Raw genomic sequence first — 14,759 nt, 5'->3', positions numbered from 1 at the left:
AGATTGAAACTGAAAATTAATTAAAGGAAAAATAGAGTCATAGTACGGTGTTGGGTCGCCACATGCTGCCAGAACAGAAGCTTGTCATTGATTCTCCAAGTCTCCGGGACTCTACTGGGGGGTATAAACATAATTCTTCCAAAAGATATTCCCTCATTTCATGGTGCTGGAGCGTGCTGTCTAACATGTCAGTCAAAAAATCTCCCACAGGTGTTAAGTCAGGTTGAGATCTAGTGACTGCAAAAGCCATGTTTCAGTTGTTTTTTTTGCACTCTATGGATGGGGGGGCATCCTGCACTCATGTCAGAACAGAAATGTTTCACCACAGGATAGATCGGGTTCACTCAGGACTACTTTGTGTTGATTTGCAGTGAACCTTCCCTTTAAATGGACAGATGGGGACCCAAACCATGCAAGCAAAAACAGCATAAAAGAACCGCTCGGGGTCAAGGTTCAGGTTCCTTTTATTTGTCACCAGTCTGTATGCAGGAGACACACATCAGCAATCTTTTGAAATCATGTTTGTATCCATCGGATGAGTGTAAATCCAGGATTCATTCTCATATAACCCTATTTAACTCTTCACCGATCACTGAGGGCAACAACTGCCTCTTTAGATTTTCTACTTTGTTTAGCAGCTACACAAAAACTTCCTCTGCTGTTTTAAGCCAAAAGGTAATGGGATTTTTTTGTGAAAATCGCTGCCTATTGCAACCTTAAATGAGGACATTCATTCTCAACTTAAACAAAAACACTAAAATTAGTAATAATAACTTATTTATGTAGCACACTTTAAAAACAGAGTTTAGAAAAGGCTTCACTGACATCCCAATTACAAAAGAATGGAAAAAGAAAAGGCAGAATGAAACAAAATAGAGAGTTAAACCACAAGGACAAGGCTGAAAGTAATAACAATAATGGTAAATATGTTTTAAGAAAATGTAAATAAAGTTAAACTGAAAAAATAAAATTGACATTGCAGATTATGAAGCCAAATCACAAAGTTGAAATACGTTAAAACAGCAAACTGCTCATTTGGATGATAAGCCCCTTTAGTCATCACTATAAGCAACACCTTTTACATCAAATATGTTACTTTGACGCATATATAAACTTATATTTGTCTCTCTTCAGTTAGTTTCAAGCAGATGTCTCTCACTTTGCTCCATTTATCCTCCTCAACTCAACTCGAACACACAGCTGCGGAGCCGTGTGACCTAGTTTACTGCACCAGCAGGTGTATTCACAACAACAGAAAACAAAATGCTGCTCTTGAAAGCTTACTGTCACATTTAATCCGTAATCGCTTTTATGTTTTATGATGCCCCGTTCATACAATTTTGGAATCCATCAGCTTTCATTGCTACCAAATGGCTGATCATTCACCAGACTGGGACCTTTACACTTTAAGGAAGAATCCAAAACATGTGCCTGGTTCCTTTTTTTCTGCTGGGAGCATTTTCTAGATGTTGTAGCATTATGTTTGAAGACTTTGCTGCAGCCAGAAACAGCTCATTCAAATCCCAGATTGTCTCTCCAGCTCACTGTTAATATTGTAATAGTCGGTGTGAATGCATTGGAAACCATGACAGTTAGCTAAAAATATAATATTAAAAAATCAGGATTTTTGAGTGCTGTAACAAAACCAGAGAACGTGTCTTTAAGCTGCTCAAGGTGACAGTTCAAAGTGATGCGAAGACTGAATGAGGCCATAAAAGATGTTCGAGTTAAGTGATTTTATAGTGCGCATGGAGGGGATCATAAATCACAATGACATATCGAAATATGAAAACAGTATTCTATTACACCTTCAGCAGGTAGGTAAGCAAGAATATGGTATGAATTAGAACGATCAAAAATGTCATCTGACATGTCATCGTGTTGCTTGTTTGGGAGTTAATCCATAATTGCAGCTCATATTTTCCATGTTAATGTCAGTCTACAGGGATTTATAACTGTTGTTCATAGCCATGGGTCAATCAAAGTCTCTATTAACCTTGATAGTCAGATAAATTAATAGATTAGGCTTTTTATGATGTCCAATAGTTTCTAGCTGGGTTTTAAATAGATATATTGCTAGATATAATGTCTCTGATGAAGAAATTGCTGATCAAGTCATCCCTGTGGAGCAGATAAAGATGTAATTTATTGATGCTGACATTTTATTTTTGAGTTGAATGAACTCAAGTAGTGTATCTGTCTCAATGTAAAGTATTGTGGAAGTTAACTGTAGCAGGTGAAATAACTGAAGCAATGCCTTATATTGAGACAGATATTGCAGTTGTAGTTTAGGGTCATTCTGATTTCAGTTCTCAATGAGCAGATTAACCCTATTCAGGACTTCTGGGGTCATTTGGATCCCAGGCCATTTGGTTTAGGTGACAGGTATTGTTTCTTTATTTTTGAAGATTTTTTTTTTATATATATAAAAAGAGGGACACTTGTCATGCATTTGGAACCACAAATACATCAACTATGATCAGAAAATGTATTTAACATAGTATCAAAGTCTATAACGAATACCAACAAATATTTTGCACATGTTCTTTCTTGGGGTCCAATGGATGGAATGGCAACATGAAAGTCCTGACAAGGGTTAAGGTTGCACTCATTGTCCTGGAGACGATCCCCTGTGCTGAGATCTGCCTCAATCGGGCCGCCATTAGACAACTATTGCTCCATGTGAGATAAGAGATATCTCAAAACTATCTCCAAGGTTCTTCTGCTCACATTTGCTGATGTCTTTGGAAACATGCAGCACATGTCCAACATGTGAACAATCTGAATGGGGTTGGCTACTTATTGACAGCGTGAACTCGAGCTGAGATGATAAAAAAAAAAAAAAAAGACGGTGTGCTCTGATGAATTTATCATGCAGTGGTGAATGTAAAATTTCTGAGGTGAAAGACTTCACACACCCTTACACTCGTGGCTGATGATGTGCAGTCATGACAGAGTGAGTAAATAAAGTCAGGAAAAACAAAATCTATTTAAAGTGTGTTATGTCAGAATCATTTTATACCTCTGATAAGAAAAAAAATAATAATTCAGTTTTCAGAAGCCAGTGGCTCATAGACTCAGGAAAGTTTGAGTAAAAGGGCAGCAGGTGCCTGAAGAATAATTGGAATTGAGGTCACAGTTGTGTTTACCAAGAGACAATAAAACTGTCCACAAAGAGTGTTAACTGCTGCCTCATGCTGTGCGTGTGTGAGTGTGTGTGCACGCATGTGTCCAGTCAATGTAGTTTTCCCGCAGTCTCCGGGACCATAATTGAGTTTGGCTTTTCCTTTGATGGAAGTCTGTGAAGTGTGGTGAGGCTGTGATGGCCCAGAACATCCAATTTTCACAAACAGGTATATGCTGCACACCATTTGACATCATGGATGCTGCGGGGCTGTATGTGTGTGTGTCTCAGTACTGTGAGGTATGCGATGACATGTGAAGTTTATTGAGCAGAACGAAGATGCAGGTTCCCTACCTACAGTCTGTATAAACTCCATTCACACACCTACTATTATTCCACTTGAACATACATGTACATATACATTGATGCATAATTGACTCCAAAACAGTCAACAGTTATGTTCTGTAAGTAGTGAAAAGTGAGTGCAATACTTAGGGTATCAACCAGCATTTGTTCATGTGGCTTCTCGCATTAAAAATAATCCTAAAATTCTGCAAATGTTAATGTAAGATATGCAGTCATGAACAAAAGTTTACATACACTTGTAACAGCCATGTATCTTATGGCAGTCTTGAGTTTCCAATGACTCCTCTAACTCTGAATTTTCTGATGGATCATAATGTTTGTCACAAAAAACCATTTGTTTCCTTTCATAGATTTGTTATGGGTTCTCTGGAAATATGACAAAGTCTGCTGGGTAAAAACTATACATACAGCAATGCTAATGTTTGGTTAAATGTCCTTTGGCCACTTTCGTATCAGCTAGGTGCTGTTATTTGCTGTTCACAAGCTTCTGATTGTGTCTTTGACCACTTCTCTTAACAGAACTGGTACATCCATCCATTATCTATACTCCACTTAATCCTCACTAGGGTCGCAGGGGGCTGGAGTCTATCCCAGCTGACTTAGGGTGAAGGCAGGAGACACCCTGGACCGGTCACCAGGTTATCACAGGGCTACACTTAGAGACAGACAACCAAGCACACTCGATAATCTTGTGGCACAGAAAACAACCTGCTGCTCAACAAAACAAAGCACTCGATTATCGATTTTAAAAAAAGAGGCAAACACTCACCCTTGTCTATGTTAGTGAAACTGAGGTCAGACAGGTTAACAGTTTTATAATCCATCCATCCATCCATTATCTATACACTGCTTAATCCTCACTAGGGTCACGGGCGGGCTGGAGTCTATCCCAGCTGACAACTGACACCTATGGACAATTTAGAATCACCAATTAACCTCAACATGTTTTTGGACTGTGGGAAGAAGCTGGAGAACCCGGAGAGAACCCACGCTGCACGGGGAGAACATGCAAACTCTGCACAGAAAGATCCCAGACGTTCTAATCAGGATGCGAACCGAGGATCTTCTAGCTGCAAGGCAACAGTGCTAACCACCGAGCCACCTTACAGCCCCTTAGATTGGTACAGTTAAAGCTAATTTGTTGGCTTTTTGACACAGACTTCCTTATTCATCACAGTCCACAGGTTCTTGATGGGGTTTAAGTTAGGACGATGGGGGAGCCCAGTCTAAAACCTTCATTCTAGTCTGATTTAGCCATTTGTTTACCACTTTTAGAGTGTGTTTGGGGTCATTGTCTTGCCAGAACACCCAACTGCATCCAAGCCCCAACCTTCTGGCTGATTATTTTAGGTTTTCCTGAAGAACATGAAGACAATCCTCCCTCTTCATTATTCCATTTAATCTGTGTAAATTGCCAGTTCCACTGGCACCATAACAGCCCCAGAGCATCATACTGCCACCACCATGCTTGACCATACTTTCGGTTCTCTTGTGGCTAAAGGCCTCACCTTTTCTCCTCCAAACTTATTTCTGTTCATTGTGCCTAAACAGCTCCATTTTCAGTTTTATGTGACCATAGAACTCTCTCTAAAAGGCTTTTATTTTTCTATGTGATCAGCAGCAAACTACATTCAAGCTTAAAGGTTTCATTTCTAGAGAAAGGGCTTCCTTCTTGCATGGCAGCCTCTCATCTCATGGTGATGTAAAACCACTTGACTGTGGACACTGACAGCTGTGCTCCAGCAGCTTCTAATTCACTACAGACCTGCTCGTTGGTGATTTTTTGCTTGACTCTTGACCATCCTGACCAACTGTCTCTCAGTAGTTTTTTTCCAGACAGTGACATGGACAAACTTGCACCGTGCTGTATCAAATGTGCACTATCTAAATTGCCTCAGAGGAGTCAGCAGCAGTAGTTGATTGTAATCACTTGCGAGAAGGTAAGAGGTCATAAGAAAATTTGATTAACACAATTTTCTACATCACTAAAATTGATAATTCAAGTTGCTGATGTATATTTTTGACTCAGCTGACTTTGTCATATTTCCAGAAGACCCATAATAAATCTGTGAAACAACCGAAATGCATGCTTGTTTTAATGACAAAGATGCATGTGTTTCAATGATTCCATCATAGAAAATTCTAAGTTATAGGAGTCATAGGAAATTCAAGACTGCCATGATATATGTGGTCTTCACAAGTGTATGTAAACGTTGCTGATGAACAGCTGCTGGTGGTAGAGTGCCAATAAATGAAAGAAAAAGGCAACAGAGAAGAGCACTGCTGGCAGCCAAATATGGATGTAAACAACACAGGATTAAAAATGTCTTTTACACTTGGCTTTTCAAATGTCTCATGAGGAAAAAATGTTAGTCCCGTGGACACACACAATGCTTTTTGGTAAGAAACTCTTCATGCAAACTTTACATTTCCTTACCTAGTGCTCATCTGTTCATGGATAAATGTGTGCACTTGCTACAACTTAAACCTTTATGAATTCATATTTGTTTGTGAACTTCTGTGATCTTATGATTTTCCCAGCACAGCTCCAGACAACATCACCTGGATCAGAAGTCTCATTAGGAGGAAAAACCATGCAGCAACAGTTTTACACCAGTGATTTCTATGTAAAGACAAAGAGCAGAGCTGTGAAGCTGTGTTGCCTGCACCGGGTGTGGATGACAGAATAATTCCTTCCGGCTTCCACTGACTAATATCTTTATTTGAGCGTAAAATCACAACTTACAATCCTCATTTCCAAATCAAACTGCTGGTTTCACACTCGGATAGCTCGGCTGTGTAAACAAGACCATAAAACAGCAGTGTGCTGCTCACACTGCCCTGACTGATATGCATGTTGGATTTGAACACAGCTAATCTGCAATGGGAGGGAGCCCACTGATAAACAGCCTTATGTCCCCGATAATGATGATGAGTTTGTTTATTACTGAACTCTTTCACACATGTGATCTTTCCAAATATCTTTCGAATACTGAGATTCCAGATGATGAAAACTGCGTCACAACCAAAGAATCAGTTTGAGCAGTTTGGAATAATGACTGGAAGGGTAGCAAACAGCGTGGTTACATAATTACATAATGTCTGAGGCCAATGAGAGGGCAGTAAGGTAAGTATAGAGTATACTCCCTTTCCTCTGCTGCTCGACACTATATTATATCATTAGGCCATGTCTTGTTGTCTGGGCACAGCACCTTGAATGATGCTAGTCTGTTTGTGAGCACACATTACCATTAAGTCATGCAGAATGACAAAAGCCAGAGACAGAATTACAACTATTTGTCATTATCAGAGACGACTGAGAAAGTTTATTGCTCCACAGTACGATGCACAGGACACAGAACTTATGTTGACACGCACTAAAAGTAAATCAAAATATATTAATCCGTGTCTTTAGTCTTTTACAAACAGTAGACAGCAAAAGAGCTTTAATTATACCAGTATACATCCTGTTTTCCATCCAAGTCATCAGTTCCACAGTTGACGGTCGTTTTAATAATTACACAACGCACAATATGACTCGAGATTGTGCTGAACAAAGATAAAAGGGACTACCAATAAATAAATAAAGTCATTCAGATTGTCTTATCAGTAGACAAGGATCGTGATGATTCTGTCTAAGGAAATTAACAAACTATACTTTATTGCAGCAGAAATTTGTTGTTACTCTTTAAGCCTGACAACCTGACTTGGATCACTGTCAAGGAAAGACTGAGGCTCAAGTCAACTATTATCATGTTTATTTAACGTCACCGAAGTTCAAGATGACATTTAAAACACTTCAATAAGAAAATATCCGGCATAGAGTTTGGGTCAGAGAAGAAGAGTCCGGGGAGAGATAGCAGAAACCCACTAAAAGAGACAAATAGTTTCCTTTTTTTGTTTTTTTTTTACTTTTGAGGTTATGTTTCCTCAGACTTTCATTCATATTCTCCAGATGTAATTCATCACGCTTTATTAGAACAGACCACAGCAAAAGTCACATAATAATTTTTTTACATATTTTCAGTGCAAAAAAAGAAAAAGAACACTTACCCAAAAATCTTCATTCATATCACAGTCACAATATCTGTCAAAACTAATCACATTATGATGTTTTTTTTACATATCGCTCTGTCCTAGTTTAAGGTCAGTTTGATTAGAGATTGCCTTGACGAAGAGCCGACAGCTTGGCCAGCTGCTCTGTGATGGATTACTTCAGCCCAGCAATACTTTGAGACAAATGTTAATATCAGCATTGTAATCCAATTACAATAACAGATAATATGTTGAAGTTTTGCAACTATTTGTTCACCATGCTGGTGACCTTTCCAGGGTGTAACCCTACCTTCACACTGTGTCAGCTGGGATGGACTCCAGCCCCCTACGACCCTACAGAGGATGAGACGGTGTACAGATATGGATGGATGGATGTTCATCATGTTCATCATCTTAGTTTCCTATATTTGTTTGCCTACTGACATATTATAAAGCACGAGGAAGGAAAGCTAAGGTTGTCAGTTGTTTTGCAGGAACTTGACCTTATAATGACGCCAGACGATTTCCAAAGATATTATCGCTTAGTTCATCCTGAGGGGACCATGATTCTTGAGTGCTGACTGACTGATGTGGCATTCTAGACATATGTTGTCACCCCAACTTTGGAAAGCTAATGTCCCATTAATGACCCAAGATTCACATGTCTTGAGAAAGATCTCAGGACTGCATTATAAGCACCTGATAGTTGGTATCATAGACTTCCTCTTGTGTTTCGAGATGGCTATTCCAGTTTAACATAGATGGCCTTTACTCTTTTCTCAAACCATCTGTCTTCTCTGTCCAGAATATGAACATTGCTGTCCTCAAAGGTGTGTCCTAACATATATTTAAGATTCCCTTTCTGTCAGTTAAACCTGAAGTAACTTCTTGGATGAGAGGTCAAACATCTTCACTAACCAAATAGAGACATTCAGTTGTCTTCAGCTGAAGCCATTAGAATTACCATGACCATGACATTTCATTCAATCTTACAACTGTAAACCTCATTGTAGTCGAGGAGGAAAAGTCTGGGGAACATCATGGTCATTCCAAGTCTGTACCCAACTCTACAGCAATCAACAATCATTAAGACATTTTAGTGACGTTGGCCTCATCACGGCACTTAGGTAAAGGCCAGGGGATCATTAGGAGGCACCATTAAAAGTGATGATGTACTATACCAAGTTCATTAGAGTGCATAAAATAGTTGCAGAGATCATTTAATCTGAACCTGAGTGGTGGACCAGACAGCTTGAGCTGCCCAGGTGACCGAAAACACCAACCACTACCTGCCAAAGTGGCACAGAGACTTTTCATTACACGTCTTTCCCCAGTTCCTATCCCTCATTTCCTGCCATCTGTCACCTGTGTGCAATCTGACAAAGGGATCAAATCCCCTCTAAAATGCCTGGAGTTGAGATCAGTGCTCCGAAGTTTGTAAAGCTGCAGCACAAAAACAGTCAAGAAGCCCTTTGTCAGGCAATCTCCTTTTATCACCTGGTTGTACAGCATCACCTCTGAGTTATACCCACATAAAGTTGTTATTGTGGTTTGTCACATGGCTCCGTTAAGCCAGTGCTCGATATGTGTGTATTCTCACTGAGGTGTATTTGCTGTTAATTTAAAAGCTGGAGTCCGGGGAGGAGGGGGGGAAAACATGAACTTTAGCACAGACACAGATTGAAGGATGTTGTGGAATTCATGTTGTTTATACAGGAAATTTCAAACAATACACTGTATTTTGACTTGGCTAAACATTTTGCAATTATGTAACAAGGTTCCACAACATCGTTCGGCGTAGATTATGTTAAATTGCACTAATTATAAAATGTGCCCGTGAGCTTTGCCCTGCTTGAATTATATGTTATTGTTTGGAGCTGTAATCATCATTAGAAACAACATCATCATCATTACTGTACACAATGCAGAATGAAGCAGACGTTGATAGAGGCGCCTTTCTTTAGGCTGCACTGACCTCTAGTGGATTGTAGGAGTAGTACAAGTGGTTGGCTATAGAGGTAAACTGCATACCTGGTCTCACGTTTCATGTTGTAACATAAATTGTTGCATGTGTTCTCTCGCTCTCTCTTTTGTTTTTGTTTTTTAAAGCAGGGCATAAAACAGTATTTAAGTTTTGCATACACTGAGACAGATGTTAGTTGCAGTGCAGCTTCAGTGCAGGTCTACTTTGTGCAGCCCTGCCCAGCTGCTCTGAAATCTCTACCCTGCGGTGTTTTCCGCGTTCCCCGCCGACCAAACACCTTCCTGCCTCGACTGACTCCTGCCAAAAAAAGGAAAAAACTTTTTTCATCCTCACAAGAGAGCGGCAGACAAAGTTTTGGGGCTTTGTCAGCAGCTTCAATGGGAGAAATGACGGAGCAAAAGAAGCTTTCAGAAGTTATTCAGCAGATATTACAAGAGGCTCCAGCTGCCAGGAAGGATCTTGTTGATAATCACAGCAACCTCCTCCGAGTGGCTGAGTACTGCGAAAACAATTATCTTCAGGTGAGGAATACTCATTTTAAAAAGTCCTTATTGTCGTAGTTGTATTTATATATACTTGTATTTGTGTATAGTTATGTATAGTATGTTGTTTGTGATAGTTTTAGATATTTTTCTTTTTTAAATGAAAAGTTTTTGATGATCTTTTTTTTTTTCTTTAATAATCCAACAGGCAGAGGATCCACACAAGGCTGCAGAAGAGGCGAAAGCTTTGGCCGCCCAGGCTCTGGCCAGTGTCACCTACCAGATCAACAGTGTGGCCAGCACCCTGCTGAGGCTGCTGGACTCACAGGCCATGCAGATCAAAGACATGGAGTCCTCTGTGAACCTGCTGTCGCTGGTGAGTGTCACAGTTCACCTGAAACTCACCTGAGCTACGACCAAGACGGTCTGCATAGCTGGGGTTTAACTAAAGCCGAAAAATATGGTCATTAGCTGTGTTACACCCTTCTCTCTTAGTGAGGAAATGACTCAACAACAAGCCAATTAGAATTTACCAAAGTCATGATGAACCAGGTTGTACAAAATGTATTTCTTTCATGATGTGAACGCTGTTTCAGTATAAAATTGCACTTATTTTCTATGAAAAGGTTTTTTTATATGTTTTCAATTATGATGAGTATTTTGGATCTCTTGTTCGACACATTGGAAGGTCAGTAATTCAATATTAAGCAGCTACAGTTAAGGATCAGCTGACTACGGGCCTGCCACAGATCCGATATCCAGCACTTTTCTGATTAATGGCAATATAAATTCATTTACAAATGTGCTGCTTTGGCTCTGATGCATCCACCCCTCTTGATCTGTAGTCACTGTGATATTGAACATCACATTCACTGGATGATCTGATTGATAACACATTGAGTAATAGTCAATCAGCACTGAAGACTAAAAGCTAGGGATGTCCAATATTGGCTTTTTTTCTCGATATCCGATATGCCGATATTTTCCAACTCTCAACTTCCAGTTCTGATATCAGCCGATACTGATATATGTTTGTTACTGCAGCCACACTTGTTTACGTGCTACACAACACAGTTTGATGTCGTCATCATTTGCGTGCCTGTAAATGCAGGCGAAATCCAGGCATTATTTTATTGGTTTTAATTATAGGCAAAAAAAAAACCCCAAATAAAACAATAACGATATTGACAGATATTACATTTTTATGCCAATATTGTGCCAAAATCGGACATCCCTAATAAAAGCTGAAAAGTGTCTTTCATCAAAAAATACAATAAGCAGTCATTTGAACAAAGTTTTGTGTTATAGTTTGGACATTTTTTCATTTTTAAGTAAATATAAGTGCAAATATAAGTCAGTTCTAAATCTTGTTTATTAGTCTTCTGGATCACTAATAATCGACATTAGTCTGACAACTAAATATCCATCTACCTCTATAGTATGGCCTATTTTTAACACAATCTCAGCTTTATCTGTGTGACCCAAAGACAGGTGCAGAAATGTGCACTTTTTATTTTTATGTATGTTGCCACATCTCTGTTGAGACTCTCAAGGGAACAAGTGATGTGAGAATGGAGTTCTTGTGTACGATTGATTGAGGCTGTTCACTCTGTGCTCTGGTTCAGGCTGTTGCCATCCACTTTGAGAAGGTGGCCAGGAGAGAGATTGGTGTTTTCACTACTCCCAAAGACAGGGCTCGTTCCAAGCTTATGACCCCACCGGCCTCGGGCAGGGAGCCAGAGGAAGGCTACTCAAGAATGCCAATATCATACTCCGCCTTGGACGCTGTCGGACACTGTTTTTGGGTAAAGTGGATTCTAAATTGAAAATTGAGTTTGAGTTCACACACCTTTTCATATTTCTTCTTTTCTAAGGCTGTACTGTAAAATACATTCCCCCTTTTTCTGTGGTGTGTGGAGATGTGCTCTGCCATTCTTTATCACTTTCATTCATCTTCCCTCCGCAGGTCACTGAGCAGCAGTCCAGAAAGAGAGCAGACACCACAGAGAGCATACAGAGCACTGCAGACACTTCTGTGTACGTAGAAACAGTCCTCTTTGCCCTTTTTACACTGGTAGCACTGTAATGATTAAACACACTATAGATACTGATTATACTAATATAGTGACACCATCTTACATTGCCTGTACGATTTACGATAAGATTTATCTGCATTCTAGACCAAAAAAAATACTTTTGCTCCACAACTTTGCAATTTTAGCTGAGTGTCTGTGTAGACTGTCAAATGGTCCAGGTTGTGGTAATTCTAGGTTCTTCAGTAAAAGGCAGCTGGAATTTTTTTTAAGACGTTTCACATCTTATCCAAGAGGCTTCTTAAGTTTTAACTGACTGGTGGGGAGTCCAAGACATCTATTCTTGCTCCTTATTCACATGTCATCTCAAATCAAGCTTTCTATGTTAAACTGGAATAGCCATCTCTAAACAAGGGTGAGGATCTGTGACACCATGTATCAGGTACTTATAATGCAGTCCTGAGATCCTTCCCTTGGCAGTTTCATACCATTTCATTCACCCTATGAGTCTCAGGTTATTACCAACCCTTACCTGGGACTCCCCACCAGACCGTTGGGACTGAAGAACCTCTTCTGGTGAAACACTTATGAGTTTTAGTCAAGCTAAGCTAACTGGCTGCCAACACTAGAACCATATATAATTGACCATTTCTTGACATAGCAGTCTTCACTATGGCTCAAGGTGTGTTTGCTTTATGTTTTCATGCAGATCCAATCTCGGCATTGCTGTGCCTCCACCCTCAGTGCCCACCTTGCAAACCGCCACCGACCCCACCAACAGCAGCCTTCCTCCTCCCCCTCCTCCCGTTGCGGATTTGGACCCCAACCTACCTGCTCCTCCTCCCCCGCCGCCACCTCCCTGCTCCTCCATGAACACTGGTCTTCCCCCTCCACCCTCCATGTCCTCGCCTACCAGTTTTCCCTCACCTCCCCCTCCACCAACTCTCAGTCCATCCAGCAGCATGTACCCGCCGCCGCCGCCTCCTCTCGTGGCCGGGGGTGCCCCACTTCCTCCTCCACCTCCACCAATGTCAGGTGCTTGTCCTCCTCCACCTCCACCAATGTCAGGAGCTGTGCCCCCTCCTCCTCCTCCTCCACCACCTCCCAACACTGGCACCTCTGGTGGTGTGCCCCCACCTCCTCCACCTCCTCCTCCACCTCCCTCTTAATAATGTTATAGTTGGTATTGCTGGGTTATTTTATTCTTGCTATAGTACCTCAGATTTCTTTTCTAACTCAGAGTTATTTACAAGCTGTGATCAGGGATTGATGTGTAAAACATGAGCAGCATGAGAAATATTTTCAGGTCAGTTGTAAGATCACCATTAAGCATTAATAAAAGCTGGAAGAAGTGTGTGTAACTTTGAGAGCATGAACCTGAAATGATTTTTTTTTTTTTTTCTGGGACAGAAAATCCTTCAGAGTTAAATCTGTAGCTGCTGCAGAGATTCTTCCAACATGTTCCAACAGCACCTGGACTGCATTCCTAAAAAACAAGCTCAAACAGGGAGTCATGTGCGTCCCTGTCAATTTCTGCTTTCCTGTAATGCGATTTTTCTTCCTTAATATGTCTTTGTGTTTCTGGCTTGTTTGCTAACCAGTGAGTGTCACCTTAAAGTGAACTTTAGCCCGACAGCTGTCAGTCTACGGTACGGTGAGAGCAGTGTCAGCGATGGTTCAAGATTTAAGAGTTAACATTCCGTTTAAGTGTTATTACACAAGACAAGATTGTATACCAAAAATACAGATGTAGTCCCTTGATGCTACTCACTAAATAAGAAAGCAAAGAGGAAAAAAAGAAACTACTTTCATGGTTGACTATGAAGGAGGAATTCAGGACTTTCACGGCCTGAGGAAGCAGCGTGAACAGGCTGTGACTTGGGTGGACGTTGTCTTTGAGTATCCTTTGGATTCTGCTTAACTGTCGCCCTGCTTTACCGTTAACATTAATCCTCAAGTGGTTGCAGAACCCTACTGTCCTTGGTCATGCACATTACATCCCATTTTGTGGTATTTCCTGTTAGGATGCTTTCTATGGCTCCTCTGTAAAAATGGACAAGACCTTCACGTAGGAATTCATCTCTAATTCCTGAGCCATGTTCACCAGGGTCTCTGTAATATCAGTTCCCAGGTTTATAAAACTGGGCTGCAAGGTGGCTCGGTGGTTAGCATCGTTGCCTCACAGTACGAAGGTCGCCGGTTCACACCCCAAGATCTTTCTGCCTGGAGTTTGCATGTTCTCCCTGTGCAGTTCTCTCCGGGTTCTCCAGCTTCCTCCCACACAGTCCAAAAACATGTTGAGGTTAATTGGTGATTCTAAATAGTCCGTAGGTTTCAGTTGTCAGCTGGGATAGACTCCAGCCCCCCATGTGACCCTGGTGAGGATTAAACAGTGTATAGATAATGGATGCATGGATGGATTATAAAACTGTTAACCTGTCTGACCTCAGCTTCGCTAACATAGACATGGGGGGGAGGGTTTGACTCTTTTTTTTAAATCGATAATCGAGTGCTTTGTTTTGTTGAGTAGCAGGTTGTTTTCTGTGCCGCAAGATTATCGATTTTCCCCCCCTGATATAAATTCTCATTGTTGTTTGGCTGATGGAACTGGTGTCGTCTGCAAACTTCACAACAGAGCTGAGTTGAGCTATGGGGTTGGGGGGTCCGGTGTTGAGAGTGGAGGAGGTGTGAATGCCAGTCCCAACTCTCTGGTGGTCTGTTTGTGAGGAAGCCCA

At 40.8% G+C, this 14,759-nt stretch overlaps 1 protein-coding gene across 1 annotated transcript; it reads left to right on the top strand.

Moving 5' to 3' along the window:
* The first annotated feature begins 9,779 nt into the window (after positions 1-9,779).
* On the top strand, positions 9,780-13,826 carry abi3b (ABI family, member 3b). Its single transcript, XM_008302734.1, has 5 exons — positions 9,780-10,030; positions 10,200-10,367; positions 11,617-11,796; positions 11,958-12,028; positions 12,734-13,826. The coding sequence occupies exons 1-5, from the start codon at positions 9,887-9,889 to the stop codon at positions 13,191-13,193; spliced, it is 1,023 nt and encodes a 340-aa protein (XP_008300956.1). The 5' UTR covers positions 9,780-9,886; the 3' UTR covers positions 13,194-13,826.
* Positions 13,827-14,759: the final 933 nt, after the last annotated feature.

The sequence above is a fragment of the Stegastes partitus genome, unplaced genomic scaffold (assembly GCF_000690725.1).
Source record: "Stegastes partitus isolate 25-593 unplaced genomic scaffold, Stegastes_partitus-1.0.2 Scaffold1866, whole genome shotgun sequence".
NCBI classification, from domain to species: Eukaryota; Metazoa; Chordata; class Actinopteri; family Pomacentridae; genus Stegastes; species Stegastes partitus.
The sequence above is the reverse complement of the archived record's forward strand: the minus strand, read 5'-3'. Positions and strand labels throughout refer to the sequence as shown.

Bases quoted from the DNA above. Each gene is read 5' to 3' on its own strand.
- abi3b (XM_008302734.1), top strand. From the start codon at position 9,887: ATGGGAGAAATGACGGAGCAAAAGAAGCTTTCAGAAGTTATTCAGCAG. The intron at 10,031-10,199 runs GTGAGGAATACT...ATAATCCAACAG, and splicing joins GCGAAAACAATTATCTTCAG to GCAGAGGATCCACACAAGGC. The intron at 12,029-12,733 runs GTACGTAGAAAC...GTTTTCATGCAG, and splicing joins AGCACTGCAGACACTTCTGT to ATCCAATCTCGGCATTGCTG.